The sequence below is a fragment of the Chiloscyllium plagiosum genome, chromosome 1, assembly GCF_004010195.1.
Source record: "Chiloscyllium plagiosum isolate BGI_BamShark_2017 chromosome 1, ASM401019v2, whole genome shotgun sequence".
Taxonomy (NCBI): domain Eukaryota; kingdom Metazoa; phylum Chordata; class Chondrichthyes; order Orectolobiformes; family Hemiscylliidae; genus Chiloscyllium; species Chiloscyllium plagiosum.
The window spans coordinates 69,856,797-69,877,947 of NC_057710.1; the positions used below are offsets into that span (position 1 = coordinate 69,856,797).

Genomic DNA, 21,151 nt, shown 5'->3' on the forward strand with positions numbered 1-21,151 from the left:
ACACATTTAACTTGTGCCTAAGATGGTGGAAAAGCATTGTGGAATTAGGAGGAGAGTTATTTGTTCCAAACATTCTCAATCACTAACATCTTATAACCACCATATTATATAGGTTGGTTCGGTTAACATCTGGTCAGTGGTAAACCCAAAATGTTGATGATCAGGGATTCAGTGTTGGTAATAGTGTTGAACATTAAGGGTGGGGGGGTGGGGGTTTCACTCTGGGTTGTGGGTGTCACTGACTGGCCAGAATTTATTGCTCGTTCTGAGTTGTCCTCGAGATGGTGGTGGTGAGCTGCCTTCTTGAACTGTTAAAGTCCACATGCTTTAGGTTGACCTCCAATGCCCTTAGGGAAGGAATTCCAGGATTTTGATCCAGCAATTGTGAAGGAACACCGATCTATTTCCAAGTCAGGATGGTGAGTTGCTTGGAGGAGAACTTGCAGGTGGTGATGTTCCCAAGTGCCTGCTGCCCTTGTCCTTCCAGGTGGAAGTGTTTGTGGGTTTGGAAGATGTCTGATAATCTTTGCTGAATTTCTGCAGTGCACCTTGTAGATGGTACACACTCCTGCTACTAGCATTGGTGGTAGAGGGATTGGATGCTTGAAGGTGTAGTGTCAAACAAGTGGGCTGCTTTGTCGTGGATCATGTCAAACTTCTTGAGTGTCATTGGAGCTGCACTCTTGCAGACAAGTGGGAAGAATTACGTCTCACTCCTGACTTGTGCCTTGTAGACGGTGAACAGGTTTGGGGAGTCAGGAAGTGAGTTACGTGTCATCGTATTTCTAATCTCTGACCTATTCTTTTATCCACTGTATTTATATGGCGAGTCTAGTTGAGTTTCTGGTCAATGATAATCCCCAGGATGTTGACAGTGGAGATTCAGTGGTGGCAACACCATTGAATGTAAAGGAGTGGTGGTTAGATTGTCTGTTATTGGTGATGATCATTGCGTGTCATTTATGTATTTTAAATGTTACTTGCCACTTGTCAGCCCAAGATATTGTCCCGAACTTGTTGCATTTGAACATAGACCACTTCAGTATCTGAGGAGTCGTGAATGGTGCTGAACATTGCATAATCATTGGTGAACATTCCCACTTCAGACCTTATGGTCATTGATGAAGCAGCTGAAGATGGTTGGGCCTAGGACCTGATGAACTCCTGCAGATATGTCCTGGGGTTAAATGACTGGCCTTCAACAGCTACAATTATTTTTCCTATGTGTCAGGTATGACTCTAGCCAGCTTGCCCTGATACTCATTAATTCGAGTTTTGCTGTGTTTTCTGGATGCCACACTTCCTTGAATGCTGCCTTGATATCAAGGGCTGTCACTCTGACCTCACCTCTGCAGTTCAGGTTTTTTGTCCATGTTTGAACCAAGCCGTGATGAGGTCAGGAGCTGAGTGGCCGTGGCAGAACCCAAACTCGGCATCACTGAGTAGGATATTGATGGGCATGTGCTGCTTGATAGCATTATTGATGTCACCCTCCATCACTTTGCTGATTATCAAGAGTAAACTGAAGGGGTGTTATTTGAGTTGGATTTGACCTGTTTATTGTATAGTGGGCATACCTGGACAATGTGCCATATTGTCTGGTAGATACCAACATTATAACTGTACTGGAAGAGCTTGGATAGGGGAGCAGCAAGTTCTGGAGCCTAAGTCTTCAGTGCTATTGGCAGAATGTTGTTAGGGTTCATAGCTTTTGTACTGTCCAGTGTCTCCAACCACTTCATGTGGAGTGAATCGAATTGGTATTTGTATAAGACTGGTATTTGTACTGCTGGGGACCCTGAAGGAGGCAAAGATGAATCATCCACTTGGTTCTTCTGGCTGAAGTTTGAAACCTTATCTTTTGCACTGATGTGTTGAGCTCTTCCATCATTGAGGATGGGGATATTTGTGGATCGTTCTCCTCCAGTAGTTGTTTATTTGTCCACCATCACTAATGATGTGGATGGACTGCAGAGCTTAGGTTTGATCCATTAGTTTTCAGATTGCTTGGCTCTGTTTATCACTTACTGCTTTTGCTTTTTGGCATGCAAATAGTTTTGTTTGGTGGCTTCACCAGGTTAACCACCTCATTTTTCAGGTAAGCTGGTGTTGCTCCTGACATGCCCTCCTGCACTCCCCATTGAACCAGGGTTGATCCACTGGAATGGGGGATATGCTGGTCCATGTGGTTACAGATTGTGCTGGACTATAATTCTACTGCTGTGACGGCATACAGCACCTCATGGGTGCCCAGTCTGGAGTTGCCAAATCTATTTGAAGTTGTCCCATTTAGCAGGGTGACAGTGCCACACTATACCATGGAGGATAGTCTCCATGTGAAGGCAGGACTTCATCTCCATGGGGATCTTGAAGTGATCACTCTTCCCTTTACTCCCATAGAAAGATGCAACTCCAGTAGGCAGATTGATAAGGATGAGGTCATGTATGTGCTTCCTTCTTGTTGGATCTCCCACGACCTGCCGCAGACCCGGTCTAACAGCTATGTCCTTTAAGACCCAACCAGTTTGATCAGTAATACTGTTGCCAAGCTCCCCCACCCAGAGTACATTTTTCATCCTTTCTCCCCTCAGTGCTTCCTCCAAGTGTTGTTTTCCATTGAGAAGAGTACTTACTCATCGAGGGAGGATGGTACTTGATAATCAGCAGGAGGTTTCCTTGCCCATGTTTAACTTGAAGCTGAGACTTCATGGGGCCTGGAGTCACTGTTGAGGATTCTCAGTGCAACTCCCTCCAAACTGTATATCACTGTGCTGCCACCTCTGCTGTGACTGTCCCCTCAATGGGACAGGACACAACCAGGGATGGTGATGATCATATTTGGGACATTGTCTGTAAAGTATGATTCTGTGAATATGACTGTTTTAGGCTGTTGCTTGTCTAGTCTGTGAGACCGCTCTCTTACTTATGGCATGAGCTCCCACGAGGTTAGTAAGGAGAGGTTTTCAGGGTCAACAGGGCCTTTCTGCCATTGTCTTTTCTGATGAGTAGGTCAATTCGAGGTGGTCCGCCCAGTTTCATTTCTTTGTTGAGACTTCATAGTGAATAATACAACTGAATGTCTTGCTAGGCCATTTCAGGGGACAGTTTAGAGTTAACCACATCATTGTGGGTCTGGAGTCACATGTAGGTCAGGCTAGTTGAGGATGGCAGATTTCCTTCCCTGAAGGACATCAGTGAACCAGTTGGGTTTTTCTGACAATCGACACTGGTTTCATGGTTATCAGTAGATTTTTTTTTAAGTTCAAAATCCACTGTCTGCCATAGTCAGATTCAAACATGGTGCCCAGAATATTAGCTGGGTTTCTAGATTAATAATCGAATGATAATACCACTAGGCCATTGCCTCCCTTGACTCTTGCTAGTTGGAGATGTTCATTTTCCAGCAGTAACATGCTACAAATATAGCTTGTTAAATATCAGCCACGTGTAAATGTTGTCCAGATCTTGCTGCGTCTGGATACATTTGCTTCATTGTTTGAGGAATTGTAAATGGAACAGAACACTGAGCTCTTCGGCTTGAGGGAAGCTGAAGATTTTTGATGCTCAGACACCATCCTGAGAATTTCCTGCAGCAATATCCTGGGAATGATTTGATCGCCTCTAACATCATAACCATCTTTCTTTGTGCTCAGTATGGGGATTTCTCCTGTTTCTTAGTGGCTTTAATTTTGCTGGGGCTGCTTGTTCCCACATTAAGTCAAATGTAACTTGTTAGTAAAGTGCTGTCATGCATCACACTACAGATGTTATGATGCAGATATCATTCTGTGAGTATGACATTGCCAGGCTGTTGCTGTGGGACAACTTTTCCAATTTTTGCAGGATCTCCAGTTGTTAGGATAATTTTTTATGTTATGTATGATGCTAGCTTTGTTTTATCTGGTTTCTCAGTCAATGCTTGGCGGTCTATCCATTTTATTCTTATACTATTTTGTCACTGTTTTAATCTTCTGAATGGCTTGCTAGAGCATTTCAGATGGTAGTTAAGAGCCAATCACTGTGATGAGGTCTGGGTCACATGAAGGCTAGTCCAAATAAAGACAGAAATTTTCTTTTTCTGACAAACACTAGTAAAGCAGAGTATTTGTAGTTCCAAGTAATGATGCTAGTTTCTTATTTTAGATTTACTTAATTAACTGAATTTAAATTCTCTAAGATTTATGGTGAGATTTGAACTTAAATCTCATATGCATCATTTTGAGCCTCTGGATTACATATCAAGTTATGTAAAAATATTACACAGAATGTACAGTTCTGGTCACTGCATTATAAGAAGGATGTGGAAGCTTTGGAAAGGGTGCAGAGGAGATTTACTAGGATGTTGCCTGGTATGGAAGGAATGTCTTATGAGGAAAGACTGAAGGCCTTGAGGCTGTTCTCGTTAGAGAGAAGAAGCTTGAGAGGTGACTTAATAGAGATATACAAGATAATCAGAGGGTTAGATAGGGTGGACAGGGAGAGCCTTTTTCCAAGTATGGACACAACTTTAAAGTGAGGGGAGATAGGTATAAGACAGATATCAGAGGTAGTTTCTTTACTCAGAGAGTAGTAAAGGTATGGAATGCTTTGCCTGCAACGATAGTAGATTCGCCAAGTTTAAGTGCATTTAAGTCGTCATTGGACAGGTATGTGGACGTACATGGAATAATGTAGGTGGGATGGGCTTCAGATTAATATGACAGGGCAGCGCAACATCGAGGGCCGAAGGGCCTGTTCTGCACTGTAATGTTCTATGTTCTATAATGTTAGTTATATCTTTAATTAAAACCATAAGAAATGGGAACAGGACTAGGCCATTTAGCCACTTGAGCCTGTTCACTATTTATGGAATCCCTACAGTGTGGAAGCAGGCCATTCAGCGCATCGAATCCACACTACTCTCCAAAGAGCATCCTTACCAGACCCGCCCCCTATCATATCCCTGTAACCCTGCATTCCCCATGGCTAATCCGCTTAGCCTGCTCATCCCTGGATACAATGGGCAATTTAGCATGGCCTATATACCTAACCTGCACATCTTTGGATTGTGGGAAGAAACCAGAGCACCCAGAGGAAATCCACTCAGACACAGGGAGAACGTGCAAACTCCACAATGCCTGAGAGTGGAATTGAACCTGGTGGATATCCACTGAGCCAAGTACTACCCCAAATAGGATAATAGATGATCCAACATTCCTCATATCCACTTTCCTGTGTTTTCCCACAACTCTTGATTCCCTTAATGATCAGGAATCTATCTATCTATCATAGTATTAAATATAAATAAGAAATCTGCCCCCACTGAGAATATGCTGCAATCTTTTAAACTCCAGAGAAATCGGCCAGTTCTACTTAATACCCACACTGGACTAACAGGTTTGATATCAAGAATCAATACAGTGAACCTTAGTTACACCCCATTCTAAGGCAGATATGCCCTTTTTAGAATTGATCTTGACAGTTCTCAGCCACATCTACAGGCAGGAGGAAGTTTCTTATGAGGCAAGGATGGGTAAAGTTAGAAATGCTCTGGGTTTCGGACCAGTGGGATAAATGTTATCAGCTGGATGTCCTATTCTAACTCTTCAGCCAGGAACAGATTGAATGCTGACAATGCAGCAACACTCAGTTCAGTGAAACTGAGGCCCAAAACACCAATTCCGGGTTATGATAAAACCCTGCTACTTGAAATGAGTGTTAATATAAAAGGAAGCCTCCTGTAAGAATTACTTGCAGATTTAACATAGTCCCAAACAGAGGCTAGTTCTCTTATGGGTAGCTTTTAAATTTCACATGATGTTTCCACCTCATAGGGTGCCCAACATGTGCCACCCTGTTATTACCACCCATCTATTTTGACCCAAAGTTGAGACTGTCAGATTTTCAGATTACCAAAGTGGAAAATCTGCTTGCTAGAATTACATGCCAGAGCAGTTTGTAACTGTTCAGCATAATTCGAGTAGAACGAAACTAGAGAACTGTATTTCAGCAATTTAATATAGATATTTTTAATGAACCTGTTGAGACTTTGACACATCTCTGGAACAGATAGGCCTCCTAGCGTAGAAGTAGGGACAATACCACTGCATCCAGCTATTTGATATATGTTCTACAATTGACTTGAATCTAAAGTTCATTGCATTATAATCAGATGGTATATCCTTATGATTATTGGATCTTGCGTTGTATGAACACAAGGGCAGATTTTAATGCTTGCTGGAATGCCAGTGTCAAATCAATTTGGCCATTCCAAGCCCCTGACCCAGCTTAATGCCAATTACCTACCCGTTGATATAAGGATTCTCAGGGAGTTTCCTGTCTGAGAACTATTGGCCTACCAGAGACTGGTGGCTGTCCAATACTACTGCAATAGGCCGAGGCTGTGGGATCATTGCTGGAGATAAGTTAGGCAAGCTGGCTTGCTGATGCCACTTGCAGTGATCCAATTGAGAGATGGAAGTGGGTTTAACCATAGGCTGAGATCTTTGCCCATGGGCAGCCCTTACTATTACCAGGTCTCTGGGCATTGACTGCCCAGTTATGTGGGATTCACCCAATCAGGCTGCAAGCATACCTGCCAATCACTTTGCAGGTTGCCCATATAATATGATTCTACTTACTACAAGTTGATTACCCTTATGTGGTCTAATTGTGGCTATACTGACTCAATTATCAGCTCACCAATCTTTGCCAAGTTTGCCTTTATGGGAGCAAGTGAAACGGGATTATAGCACTGTGAATCATTATACCAGGATACGAAGACATAACTTTGTTCCTATCTTAAAATCATAAATTTTGTCTTTAATACTATATTAATTTTATATTGAAATAGTAAAACATTATAATGCTTTAACAAAGTCTGGTCCTTTTTTTCTAAAAGGTGTTCCTTTTCTCAAGGATACTGTGTCCTTGATTTTTTTCAAAGGTGTCATAAAACGCTCCGGGCTCTGAAATGGCTGGGTTTGGTACAGGGATAAAAGGGTATTGAGAGGCCTTTTTGTTTATATGTAAACAGATGCGACTTTACGCCAAAGCTTTTATGTTTTTAGAAGTAACCTGTATAATGAAAGGGGAGTGGCCAGTCCTGGAAACTGAAGTTAAGCTGTGCAGTTCAGTCCAGAACTAATTAGGGAGTTCAGCTGTGGACTGTGTGAAGAAAGCTGCTAAACCCTCTCTCCTTCTGCCCTTCTGACTTCAACCTGTAAGCCTTTGTTTCATTTTTACTGTGTTTAAGGGGTTTGCTTATTGGGACTGTTGTGTATATTCGGAACAGCATAATTAAGTCTAGTTTGGATAGACTGAGTTCTGCAGGGGTTCTTTATTCTGTTCTTTGTGTTTCAGTGTGTAATTTTGTGAATAAGCTTTTGTCTGTTTTAAAACCTGCTGGTCAACCTAGCTAACTTACTCTGTGTAATTTTCACTGTACACGTACCGAAACAAATTGTAAAGTTATGGTCTGGGCTGCCTGCTTAAAAATGTTTTGAGTGGCCTGGCCTAGTCCATAACAGATTGGGGGCTCTGTGGGATTTTAAACAGCGAGTGGTTGGTGCAAATGACTTTATTTTGGGTGTTGGCTTAGTTGGGTAGACAAAGCTTAGGATAGTAATGGCTTTTTCAGTCACCAAGTGTTTTCTGGAAGTGGATGCAATGACTTAGAAAGTTTTGCAAAAAGTGAATAAGACCAAGCTGCAGGAATTAGCAGACAAGCTGATTGGACCTGCCTGCTTCTATGAGGAAAGGAAAGATAATTACAGCAGTAGCTCAGTATTCAAACTTGCTGGGGAAACCATCAGAATCTATAGAGATGGCAAGAATTCAATTGCAATTGAAGCAGCTTGAGTTGGAGGTGAGAGGTAAGGAAAGGGCGGCAGAAATGAGTTACGGTTAACAGCAGAAGAGAAAGAAAAAGAATGAAGGGCTTTAGCAGAAGAGAAAAAAAAAGAGAGTTTGAACTTCAGAAACTGAAACTTAAAAAGGAAAGTCAGCTTAAAAGGATGGAGATGAAGGCTGAAGGCAAGTCTAGTGAGGAAGAGAGTGGGGATGAGCAATCCCATGGTGGGCGAAAGTCTGATGAGAAACTATTTAAGTATGTTCAAGCATTGCCTAAATTTGATGAGGAGGGTGTGGAAGCCTTGTTCATTTCATCTGAAAAAGAGACTAAACAGATGCAGTGATCAGTGACATGTGGGTTTTGTTGATCCAAACAGAACTTGTAGGTAGGGCTAGTGAGGTCTTTGCATTACTATCAGAGGAGGTATTTGGGGAGTTTGAGGAGGCGAAAAAAGCCACTTTAAGTGCATATGAGTTTGTACCAGAAATCTCTTGACAACATTTCAGTATTCTAAGAAGGACCCTGGTCAAACCTGTATTGGTTTGAAAGGATCAAACAGAGTAATTTTGATAGATGGATAAGAGCTTTAAAAATAGAGCAAACCAAATAGATGCCCTTAGAGAGGTAATTATTTTGGAGGAATTCAATAATTCACTGCCTGAAGCAGCGTGAACTCATGTGGAGGAACAGAGGGTTAAAACAGCAAGGTTAACAGCTGAAGTGGCTGATGATTATGAGCTGGTCCATAAAACACGGTTTGGCTTCCAGAATCGATTTCAGTTCATGAGGGATAGAAATTGGAGGAAAGAGAAATCCTCACATAGAAAGGAAAAGGTAGATCTCAGTGAAGATTGTAAGGAGAACTTACCACAGGGTAAAAAGGAAACCTTTGAAGGGGACAAAGAAATTAAAAAGCTCTGGTGTTTTCATTGTAATAAAGTGGGCCACATTAAGTCACAGTGTTGGTGGACTAGGAGAAAGTCAGAGGTTGGAAAACAGAACAAGCCTGGGAGTTTTGTTGGAGTAATAACAAAAAGCACAAGGGAAGTTAGACATCCACCTCAGAATGTACAAGATGATCAGAGATTGGTTCAGGAGGAAGTGCTAGATCTGTTTAAAAATGTACATGTAAGGGTAAAGTTTATTCACATAGGCCAGAACTATCAGGTAAAGAGTTACAATATTAGGGGACTCTCAGTCTGCGCTGCTGAAGGATGAGGAGATATGTACTCCTGTGGGACTATTGCCAGAAAAGGTACTGGTAACAGGAATTCATGGTGAGACAAAAAGCGCTCAATTATGTAAAGTGAGGCTGGAGCATCTGGAGAAGAGTGGAGAATTTGTGGTAGGAGTACTGGACAAACTCTCAGCTCCAGGAATACAAATTGTTCTTGCAAATGATGTAGCTGATTCACCGGTAGGTGTGCTGCCTACTCTAGTTGAAAAGCCAATGGAGATTCAAGCAACTGAAGAAATGCACGACATTTATTCAGGAATTTTCTTTGTTTGTGCAGTAACAAGATCACAGAAGCTGAAGCAGAATAGATCAAAAGGCACAGATAAGGAAGCAGACATAGCTTTATCAGGGACTTTTTTTGATCAGATAAGTGTGACAGAGCAGGAGCAAATAGGTAAACATTCAAGTATCTTTAGCTCTGCTAAGCTTATTGAGTTGCAACAGAAAGATAAAAATATAAAACAGTTGTATCAAAGGCATATATAGAGAAGGAGAGTGAATGCATCACTGTGTGTTATTACTTAACAAATGATGTCTTAATGAGGAAATGGAGACCATCACACATTCAAGCAGATGAGAAATGGGCAGAAGCTCATCAGATTGTTTTGTCAGTATGGTTCAGAAAGGAGGTCCTGCGAGTGGCGCATGAGCTACCACTTGGAGGTCAGTTAGGAATGAGGAAAACACAGGCTAAAATATAAAGGTATTTTTACTGGTCTGGACTACACAAGGATGTAGTTGAATTTTGCCATACCTGTCATATATGTCAGCTAATCGGAAAACCACAGGCAGTAATAAAACCACCTTTAATACCTATTTCAGCATTTGAGGAATCTTTCACAAGAGTCTTGATTGATTGCGTTGGTCCCCTACCTCAAATAAAAAGTGGGAAAGAGTATTTATTAACAATAATAGATGTGTCGACTAGATTTCCAGGGGCAGTACCACTATGTAATATCACAGCAAAAAGGATTGTAGAAGAATTACTCAAATTTTTCACTAGATATAGACTATCAATAAAAGTCCAGTCCGATCAAACTTCACATTTAATCTATTCAAGGAGGTTATGGATAACTTGGGAATAAAACAATTCAAATCTACTGTGTATCATCCAGAATCACAGGGAGGTTTGGAAAGGTGGCATCAAACACTAAAGACCATGTTGAGGGCTTATGGTCAGGATTATCCAGATGATTGGGATAAGGGAGTTCCATTTGTACTTTCTGTGATGAGAGATGCACCAAATGAATCGACCAAATTCAGTCCATTTGAATTAATTTTTGGGCATGAAGTAAGAGGACTGTTAAAATTGATTAAGGAGAAATTAATAAGTCAGAATTCAGAGACCACCTATTTGGACTAGGTGTCAAATTTCAGAGAATGATTAAATAGAGCTGGGGAGTTGGCTAGACAGCATTTACACATATCACAGCATACAATGGAAGAGGAGGTGGATAAGAAATCACAAATTCGCAATTTTGCAATTGGGGATAAAGTATTCATGTTACTTCCAGTAATAGATGAACCTTTAAAAGCAAGGTTTAGTAGACCGAATCAAATCGAGAAGAAATTGAGTGAGGTGAACTACTTGATAATGACTCCAGACAGGAAGAAATCTCACAGAATATGTCATGTGAATATGCTCAAAAGGTATTTTGATAGGGGAGGAAAGCAAGAAGAGAAGGTGTTAATGATTACAGCACAGAAGGAAGAACCAAGTTCAGAGGATTCTGAATTGGACATTCCTCAAATCAAATTAGACAATGAGAAAGTTGTCAAAACTTGGGATAAGTTATTTAGTAACCTTCCACAAGAAAATCGAAATGACCTGAAATAGTTATTACTATGACAAAAGGAGATATGCGGAAATAAACTGGGAAGTACTAACCTAATTGTGCATAATGTAGATATAGGAGATGCTGTTCCGATTAAGTAACATCCTTATAGGCATAACCCTCTAAAGTTGGCATAGGTTTAGAAGAAGATAGAACGCATGCTCCAAGATGGCATAATTGAATTGAGTTACAGTGACAGGAGCTCACCCACAGTCATGGTATCAAAGCCAGATGGTACCCAACAGTTATTTGTGGTCTATCGCAAAGTCAATGCCATTACAAAGATTGATGCATATCCAATTCTGTGGTTGGAGGACTATGTCGAAAAGGCGGGACAAGCAACTTGCATTTCTAAGTGGGACTTGCTCAGGGGCTACTGGCAAGTACCTCTGTCAGAAAGAGCAAAGGCAATTTCAGCTTTTGTAACACCAAATCAATTCAAAGTCAAGCCATTTGGTATGAAAAATTCTCCAGCCACATTTCGGAGACTGACTAATCAGGTTGTTGTTGGATTACCCAACTTTGTTGTTTACATTGATGACCTGGTGATTTTTAGTCACTCGTGGAAGGAACATTTACAGCATTTATTGGACTTGTTCAATCGACTTCGGAAGGCAGGCTTGATGGTAAACCGAGCTAAAAGTGAATTTGTCAAAGCCAAAGTCACCCTCTTCGACCATGTTATTGGATACGGACAAATAGCCCCATGGGATGAGAAAATGAAAGTAATTGGGAAATTTCTCACACCGTTGAAGAAAAGAGCAGTACTATGGTTCCTGGGATTGAGTGGATTTTACTGAAAGTTTGTGCCGAATTTTAGCAGTGTGGCTGCTCCACTCACCAAATTGTTAAAAAAAGGGCAAGAGGTTTCAGTGGACAGCGGACTATCAAAAGGCATTTGACAGCCTAAAAACTGTGTTAACCACTGTCCCGGTATTGGCTAGACCTGATTACACAAAACCTTTCAAGGTGGATATCAATGCCAGTGATTTGGGTACCAGTGCGGTGCTCCTGCAGGAGGATGATGAGAGAATAGAAAGATCCATCAGGTATTTTTCCAGGAAGTTGAACATTTATCAACAGAAATATTCAACAGTGGAGAAAGACTTTGAGCTTGGTGTTGGTATCACAACATTTCAGTGTCTTTATTACCATCAATGCATCTGAGACAATCGTATACACTGGTCATAACACACTGACATTTATGGAAAAATTTATGGACAAAAATGCCAGACTGTTTAGATGGAGCTTGTTGTTGCAGCCATTCAATTTGACAATTGTGCAGGTGGCAGGTCGAGGAAACCTAATTGCCGATGAGTTATTGAGACTTGAATGAGGTACGGAGGTGTTTGGTAGCGAGTGTGCCATGGCCTGAATTTGCATGTGGTTGTGCATGTTTGCATGTGTAATAGTTAGTATACTGTATATGTGTGTTTTAGATGAGTTACCAGTTTGTTTTTGAAAGGTTTTAAAAATGAAGCCATCTTTTGATATTGATGGTTCTTCTTTTAAGGGGGCAGGAGTCACAAAGCTGGTCCTTTTTTTCTAAAAGCTGTTCTTTTTCTCAAGGATACTGTGACCTTGGTTGTTTTCAGGGGAGTCATAAAACACTCCGGGCTCCGAAATGGCTGAGTTTGGTACAGAGACGAAAGTGTTACTGAGAGGCCTTTTTGTTTATACATAAACAGATGCGACTTTAGGCCAAAGCTTATATGTTTTTAGAAGTAACCTGTATAATGAAATGGGAGTGGCCAGTCCTGGAAACTGAAGTTAAGTTGAGCAGTTCGGTCCAGAACTAGTTAGGGAGTTCAGCTATGGACTGTGTAAAGAAAGGCTGCTAAACTCTCTCTCCTTCTGCAATTCTGACTTCAACCTGCAAGCCTTTGTTTCATTTTTACTGTATTTAAGAGGTTTGCTTATTGGGACAGTTGTGTATATTTAGAACAACGTAATTAAGTCTAGTTTAGATGGACTGAGTTCTGTAGGGGTTCTTTATTCTGTTCTTTGTATTTCATTGTGTAATTTTGTGAATAAAGTTTTGTCTGTTTTAAAACCTGGTAGTCAACCTAGCTAACTTACTTCTGGGTAATTTTCACTGTACACTTACTGATACAAATTGCAAAGTTATGGTCTGGGCTGCCTGCTTAAAATTGTTGTTCTGGCCTAGTCCATAACAATACAGAGTACAGAACTTCAGTATTTCTGGAAAGGAGAGATGTTGCACTATCAGGAAAGAATTGCATGAGTACCAAAGCTCAAACTGAACAATAATTTATCTTGTATGAGAAAATGCTGTGGATTGGAGTCCACTGGAAACTGATTGTTCAAAGTATTGCCACAAAAATGCACTAATGTACAGTTAACAGACAAGTTCCTGTTTAAATTCAAATCAGGCAAATCATTACTAATTGGTGAAGACATTGCCATGAGGGATGCATGAGTGGATGGTTATCCTAAGCTTTGGTTTAGTTTAAAAATGCTTAATCTGTAGACATGTTCTTTCCCTTTACCTATGCATGAACAGATGTAACTTACCTGAGCCATATTGTGAGACTGATGAAAATCTTTAAATTCATTGTTAATATAACTCACGGCACAATTGGGATTGTTTGGTAAGTGTTTTCCAATTATGGAAACCCCATCAGCATTGGACACTGTGTTCAGAATTTTGCAAACATGAACACCTGGAGTACTGTGAATAGTCTGCCTATTATGAAAAGCTGAATATTTATAAAGCTACTTACATTATAAACCTGGGCGTACAAATTCATAATGAAAGTAATTGAGAAGAATAGCACACAGTTTTCACAACAGCAAATAAGATTTTGTGGATATGGAGAATCAATTTTGCTTCAAATCTGGAAAATTGTACTAAGAAAATATACCCCATGGAGTGTGAACTGCCACGAGTTATTGGATGATTTATAATTCCACTGTTAGCTTCATGAAGACAGTCATTGCTGTTGCCTCCCTATGACTTCAGTGATATTGATGCAATTACAAATTATTTTCTGATGAAACTTGCCTGAGCCAATCAACCTCTCAACCAGATAGCAAACACTGAACTGAGTTTTACGAGGGTGTATTGGGATCCTAATCTCAGAAAAAGCAGATCCTGATCCCACAATTGGCAGCTGCCAAGCCTGCTCAATTTTATCACAGACAGCCTCCTGATTGGTCATCTATGGGCCCCTCATTCAAGTAAGGATAACACACCAGTTCCTGATGCTCCCAGTACAATCAGGACAGTCATTCTGCAGTAGGGGGCCCAAAAATGCCCACAGGTAAGTTGAAACAAAGGACAAATCATAGAATTGAAGGCCCCATCTTTCCAAGCACATCTTGGATTTGTGGGAGCTGCCTTCCTGATCTTGGTCCTGCCTTTGACCTATGGAGCAATATCACTATAGTGCAGCAGGGAAGCTGCCTCCCCAGAGCTGGGAATATTTCCATGTTGCAGGGTGTTGTCTCAACATTGCCTTTACCATTTTGCCACTATAATATGACTCTCAACTGGGCCTGTAATTATGTAAATCAGTAGCACCCTTCTTATTCCCTTTGCACTAAACTCACAGTTGTCCTGTGGCCCTTCATACTGAGCAGTTTGCACATCAAGCAACAATGTTGGAAAAATTCTAAACATGCATGGATAAGTCAAAAAAAAGGAGCCTACTGCTCCAGCAAAATTTGGTCAATTATTTATAAATTTACAAATACAAAGATATATATGACACATTTTAAAATTCCTGCTAGCTTTAATCACCAAGATCTGCAATGGAAATACTTTTGCAAACTGGGATTAAGATAATAAAATGACAGGAAATCGATACCAAGTAGGTAGCCAGAGATAGTGGAGTTCTTCCACAGGCATCTTCTGTGTTGATGGAAGCCCCCATCTTAAGGAGCAGCTTCACTGTATCAAGCTGGCGACCGGATATTGCGTGCATCAACGGAGTTGATCCTGAAATATTTTTTGAAGAATTAACTTTTTTTTCCATTTACAATGTTAATTTAAATTTACAACTCAATTATCTATAATTTAATATGGTGTTTCCAAATGTCTTCAATTTACCCATACAGCTATATTGTAGACCTGTTACTCACTGGAAGGTTTCATAATACTGCTTCATCAAAATGCACTTTTGCAATAGTGTTACTATGATTAAATTGACTCATTACTTTCTGGTTGGTGCAAAACAGAAAGTGGCAGTAAATTATATCAGTAACATTGATTTTAATTATATTTAGTCTTCACTTTTCTGTTAAGAAATCCATATTTTCTACAGTTAGCTCAACTTTATCATACCTAAAGAATGAAATGATTTTATTTTAACTTACATTTAATTTAGGTGGATTAGTGATGGTAAAACCCCCATGCAGGGTAACGGGGAAGGATGGTGGGGTTTGCGGGTGGGATGTTTTTTGGAGGGTCAGTGCAGACTCGATTGGCTGAACGCTTAATTCTGCACTGTCGGGGTTTTATGATTCTGGATAGGTACTGAGCTACTGAAATTACAACTTGTTTAAAAGCGGTTTTGAGGGGAGGCAATGGCCTAGTGGTATTCTCACTGCTCTTTTAATCCAGAAATCCAGGTAATGTTCTAGGGACCCAAAATCAAACCTTGCTATGGTAGATGGTGGAATTTGAAATCAAACAAATCTGATATTAAGAGTCTAAATCATGACTATGAAACCCACTGCTGATTGCCAGATAAAATAATCTGGTTCATTAATGTCCTTTAGGGAAGGCAACTGCCCCCCCTCACCCAGTGTGGACTACATGTGACTCCAGAACCACACCAATGTGGTTGACTCTTAACTGCGCTCTGGGCAGTTAGGAATGGGTAATAAATGCTGTTCCAGATAGTGACATTCACATCTTGTGAATGAATAAAAACAAATATCCTCAATGAAAACAGGATGAAAATATTAGGAGGACCAGACCTTTAATTGTTCTTTAACTATCCTGTTAGACCCTTCTGTAGCAATTAGTATACAGTGTGAAGATGTCAAAGGTATAAATGCAAGTTGTAATTTATGAAGTAGAACATTAATTAACTTTATGAGCAAGACATGGACATTATTTTTAAAAAATCAGTGATTGCTTAAAGTGGTGACTTAAAGATATTTCCTTAATTTTCTTCCTGGACTACAATGTTACGGGTTCCAGTAAACCTCGAGCACTCAATAAAACCCTTTTTCTGTGTTCAGGCAGTGAATATTTGAAGGCTATTCAACTGTAGTGAACACTGTAGTTGAATCTGATCCAAACCTCAAGGAATAGCAATAAGGAGAAGGGATCCGTTTTACCATCTATGTTTTTTGATACAACCAATAATTATTGAGGCCAGTTATGGCACCCAATCATTACCCTGGGTAACATCAACTACTTCAGTGCCGACCTGGAACCAAACCAGGGACCACACCTCAGTTACTCTGTTGACCATTGAACAAATGTAAAAAATGTAAACTTTGTTTGTGTGGAACTTGTATTTTCAATGATTATAAAATCTAGTCAAAATTTATATATGGATGGAGTAATGATAACACATTTACCCTCGCTATCACAACATTCCAATATTGAAGGATCCTCACGAATCACTGCAGTCAGGGTGTTGACATCCCCATTGGATGCTGCCTGATAAACAACAGTGAGATCGATTTCTTCTGCAGAGTCACCTTTGTAACAGACCACAAATCAAGAGGCAGTAAGTAAAGGGCATTTTTGAAGCAAGTTTTACAGAAATTCCAACTTTTACTTATTCATGACAAATCACTGAACCATGAGGATTGTATTTTTCCACATTGTTCTGTCTGTACCTAGTATTTATAATTTATCATTGAGTATTAAATTTAACTCTAAAGTTACCAGAATATTTCCTTATGATGTGTCTAACCATCATCACATAGTTCCCTTTTAAATTAATCCTGATAAATGTGCAAATCAATTTTAAATCATTTTAGTGACTTATGGCATCAATTCTCTCTATTTGTCAATCACTAGAATGGGTTCAAAATCTGCTGTTATAACATCAGAATGACCAAAATTTCAGCCTGTAGTAATTCAACATTATAATACAGTATGAGAAAATAAAATTATACAAAAGGTATTTGAAATCCAGGATCTTTTACTTCTAAAGACTGAACGCTAGGGCAATTAAAGCTTTGTTAAGTAAGAATATAAAGGGATAGGAAGCTCAGGTAGAAAAATGGAATTGAGGTATAGATCAGCATTAAGTAGGGTCAAGGGGCTCAAATCTATAATCAGTCTTTGAATCCTGTAATCTTTGTAGACCTCAACAACCTTAAGCAAATCTCCAAACCACTGAATACTTTTTTGCAATTGTAATAAGAATCATTAGAAATGCATTAGTAATTAACCCAAAAAGCAACTGATAATTACAATCTTTTACTGCCCCCTCCCTCAAGCAGAGACAGAGAAGTTCATGCAAATGTTACAGGGGTCTTCCTTTGTTTGATAACTTTAGTACTTTTTGCCCATCACAATCAAAGCTTCTCTCCTGTGGATTCAGTATCCCGTTCTGTCATGACAGACAGTGTCCAGAGCTTCCAGAGCTTCTTTATGAGGATTACAAGCTGTTTTAAAGGGAGGCAATAGCCTAGTGGTATTATCACTGCTCTATTAATCCAGAAATCCAGGTAATGTTCCAGTCCCTACATTACAACTCAAGGCAGAGTTCCAATCATCTCTTCAGGTGTCTATTGCAGTCAGATATGTCATCCCTACCTTTGCTTTCAATAGAGCTGTTTTTTTTTATCTGATTGACCTGTAACCTTTTATGCTCCCTTCATACATGTCCCTAGAATTCCCTGTGAAAAATGTCAACTGGATTTTCGAGCAAAGTTGTAAAGTTGTAACCAGAAGTCATTGGTGCATTGTCTATCAGTCTGTTGGGCTTTACTTTCAACAGTTCTAAGTGTATTCAGAATCTCCTCACTCGGAGATTTCTTGTAGGTAATTAAGTGGACCACTTGACTCCAATGACAGTCAGCATTTTTTTTGCTTTGCTTCCCATATGTGAGATTGGATTTTTTAAGATGCTATCTTAAAATATGTTCCATCTTGCATCTGCTTTCCATGTGAGAATACAGGAGAATAGCTATTCAGTCATGTCAAGGAGTTGTAGGTCTTTATCTGATTGGGCAATTTGGCTAATTTTGATTTAAGGATGATATTTCCACTTTGGATGAAAAATCTTCCAGTGTTGCTTCCTGTGCAGCCCCCGGGTCTGGGTCACAAGCAGTGCTGTGGTAGATTTGTGTGTTGAGAGTAGTATTCAAAGACATTTTTTATAGTTTTTTCTAGCCAAAGTGTGTTCACACACAACTGACCATTACTTTTTTCCCATCACCAATTCACCAATGTGACTTTCCATTCTGATCCACCACTATTAAATCGTGTGTTTCCAATTAAGTATCCATCTATCTGCAAAGCCCTTGTGTTCTTGTGGGGCACTCCAAAGAGTACACTACTCTTTGGAAAATGGATGAGCTACTTGATGAAGGAGCAGCGCTCTGAAAGCTAGCACTTCAAAATAAATCTGTTGACTATCACCTGGTGTTGTATGATTTTTAACTTTGTTCACCCCTACAGTGGCAGCCCTGGAATCTTGGCAAGGTGACTGTAGACAGAACACCTTCTGCATGTCTGGCCCTTCTAGCCATAAAGCTCCACAAAGGCAGGTGCACCCTCCTCAGTTTGAACTCTCACAGGGTTGATATTGGCAGGAAGGATGGAGATAGAAGGCATAGCCACCTTTGCAGTGCCCTGAGAAGTGACATCCGAGAGTCATAGAGACTTAGAGATGTACAGCATGAAAACAGACCCTTCGGTCTGAATCGTCCATGCCGACCAGATATCCCAACCTAGTCTAGTCCCATTTGTCAGAACTTGGCTCATATCCCTCTGAACCTTTCCTATTCATATACCCATCCAGATGCCTTTTACTCCCTCACCCTCTCCTTAGGTTCCTTTTAAATTTTTCCCCTCTCACCCTAAACCTCTGCCTCTAATTCTGGACTCCCCCAACCCAGGGAAAATACCTTGTCTATTTATTCTATCCATGCCCCTCATGATTTTGCAATCTCTAAATGGTCATCCCTCGGCCTCTGACATTCCAGGGAAAACAGTCCCAGCTTATTCAGCCTCTCCAACCTTGTTAATATCACATTCCCTCCGTGTCTGCGTGGGTTTCCTCCGGGTGCTCTGGTTTCCTCCCACAGTCCAAAAATGTCCAGGTTAGGTGAATGGGCCATGCTAAATTGCCCGTAGTGTTAGGTGAAGGGGTAAATGTAGGGGAATGGGTCTGTGTGGGTTGAGCTTTGACATGTCGGTGTGGACTTGTTGGGCCGAATGGCCTGTTTCCACACTGTAGGTAATCTCATCTAATCTCATCTAATATCCTTGTAAATCTTTTCTGAACCCTTTCAAGTTTCACAACATCCTTCCGATAGGAATGAGACCAGAATTGCATGTAATCTTCCAAAAGTAACCAAACCAATGGCCTGTACAGCTGCAACATGACCTCCCAACTCTTATACTCAACGCCCTGACCAATAAAGGAGAACATACCAAATGCTTTCTTCACTATCCTATCGACCTGCGACTGTACTTTCAAGGAACAATGAACCTGTACTCCAAGGACTTTTTGTTCAGCGACACTCCCTAGGACCTTATCATTAAGTGTATAAGCCCTGCTCTGATTTGCTTTTCTAAAATGAAACACCTCACATTTATCTAAGCCAAACTCTATCTGCCAGTCCTCAGTGCATTGCCCCACCTGAACAAGATCCCATTATACTCTGACATAAGTTTCTTCCCTGTCCCCTACACCTCCAATTTTGGTGTCACCTGCAAACTTACTAACTGTACCTCCTACATTCACATCCAAATCATTTATATCAAAGACAAAAAGTAGTGGATCAAGCACCAGCTCTTGTGACACTCCACTGGTCACAGACCTCCAGTCTGAAAAACAACCCTCCGCTACCACCCTCTGTCTTCTACATTTGAGCCAGTTCTGTATCCAAATGGCTAGCTCTCCCTGTATTCAATGAGATCTAACAGGGTGTCCTGTATGTGGTTCCTCCTCTGGATGGAGATCTCCTGGCACCAATTTGCCTTCTTGTGAGGAAGAACTTGGAGTGAGGTCAAGGTCCCTCGTCCTGTTGTCACCTGGCCATTGTTGCAGGACACCACTGCTTGGAGCATAGGAGCGTAAGTTTGTGTGTAGACCCAGCAGTGCCCCAACCTGTTGTCCATGATAATTGCCACTCTATCCAAAGAGATGCTCACATGCCAGATGTTCACATGCTAGAGGCGGTATGGTGTTAATAGTGTGGTGCTTCCTGCAAACTTTGCATGAGATTGTCCAGTGCATCCAACAATTCTGCCCGCTGCTTCTGTGCCTCCTTATGCATTTTGGTGACGTCTTAATCACCAATACCATTTGGTGCTCTCTTGTCTGGGGCCTGTTCTCCAGCAGTCCTCCAAGTGCCAGGATAGTTCTTCCTCAAACACCTGCAGAGATGTCATTGCAGATAATCCTGACTCTAATCTAGGAAAAAAACACTGACTGGAATGTCAGTATCTGAGCTGGAGGGTGGAGGAGGCAGACTCCCCAGTGAGTCCTCAGAGACATCTGTGCCCACATCCTCATAGGTGGAGGAGGAGATATCTTGTGAGGAAGGCCTCTTAAACACTGAAATTCTGCTGCCAGCATGGAGACTGCAGAAAGAGAGAATATGTCAAGGACAAGTGGTAGAAAGTCAGCCATATGAAGAGCGCATATGCAGTGGTAGAAGCACAACAATGATCAATGCTTCATTTTTCATTGCCAGGACATGGATGTTTCTGCATTACTGTGGGAATGCTTTTGGTATTTGCCAGCCATTTCCATAATCCTTTCTCATTGAGGCTGAGGTACCAAATATCAAGCATCCCACCTCCAGTTCTGGCTCTTTCTGCCCTGTTGTGGACCATTCTCTCCAGGATTGAGAGAAAGGCAGGGATAGAGTGAGATGAGAGTGACTGGCATGGCTGTTAGTGCAGGTGTATGTGGAGAAGGGTGGTGAGGTGTCCCAAGTGACTGTGTAGGCAGTGTAGAGGGGATACAGAGTTAGTATCTGGAATGTTGAAATGGGTGAGAACAATTGAGGGAAGATGTTGCATGCAATATTGAAATTGATAACACAATAGACTTAATGGAATATGGGTACAGTAGCAGA

General features: G+C 40.8%; 1 protein-coding gene across 3 annotated transcripts in view; it reads right to left on the reverse strand.

The window, feature by feature from the left end:
* Positions 1 to 21,151, reverse strand: part of ankrd55 (ankyrin repeat domain 55) — an 86,005-nt gene that overhangs the window by 54,080 nt on the left and 10,774 nt on the right. For all 3 annotated transcript variants that reach the window (XM_043688972.1, XM_043688981.1, XM_043688963.1), the window contains 2 exons: positions 16,460 to 16,582; positions 14,734 to 14,864 (listed from right to left, as the gene is read on the reverse strand). In XM_043688972.1, coding sequence (XP_043544907.1) covers positions 14,734 to 14,864; positions 16,460 to 16,582 — 254 coding nt within the window. The remainder of the gene's footprint in view (positions 1 to 14,733; positions 14,865 to 16,459; positions 16,583 to 21,151) is intronic.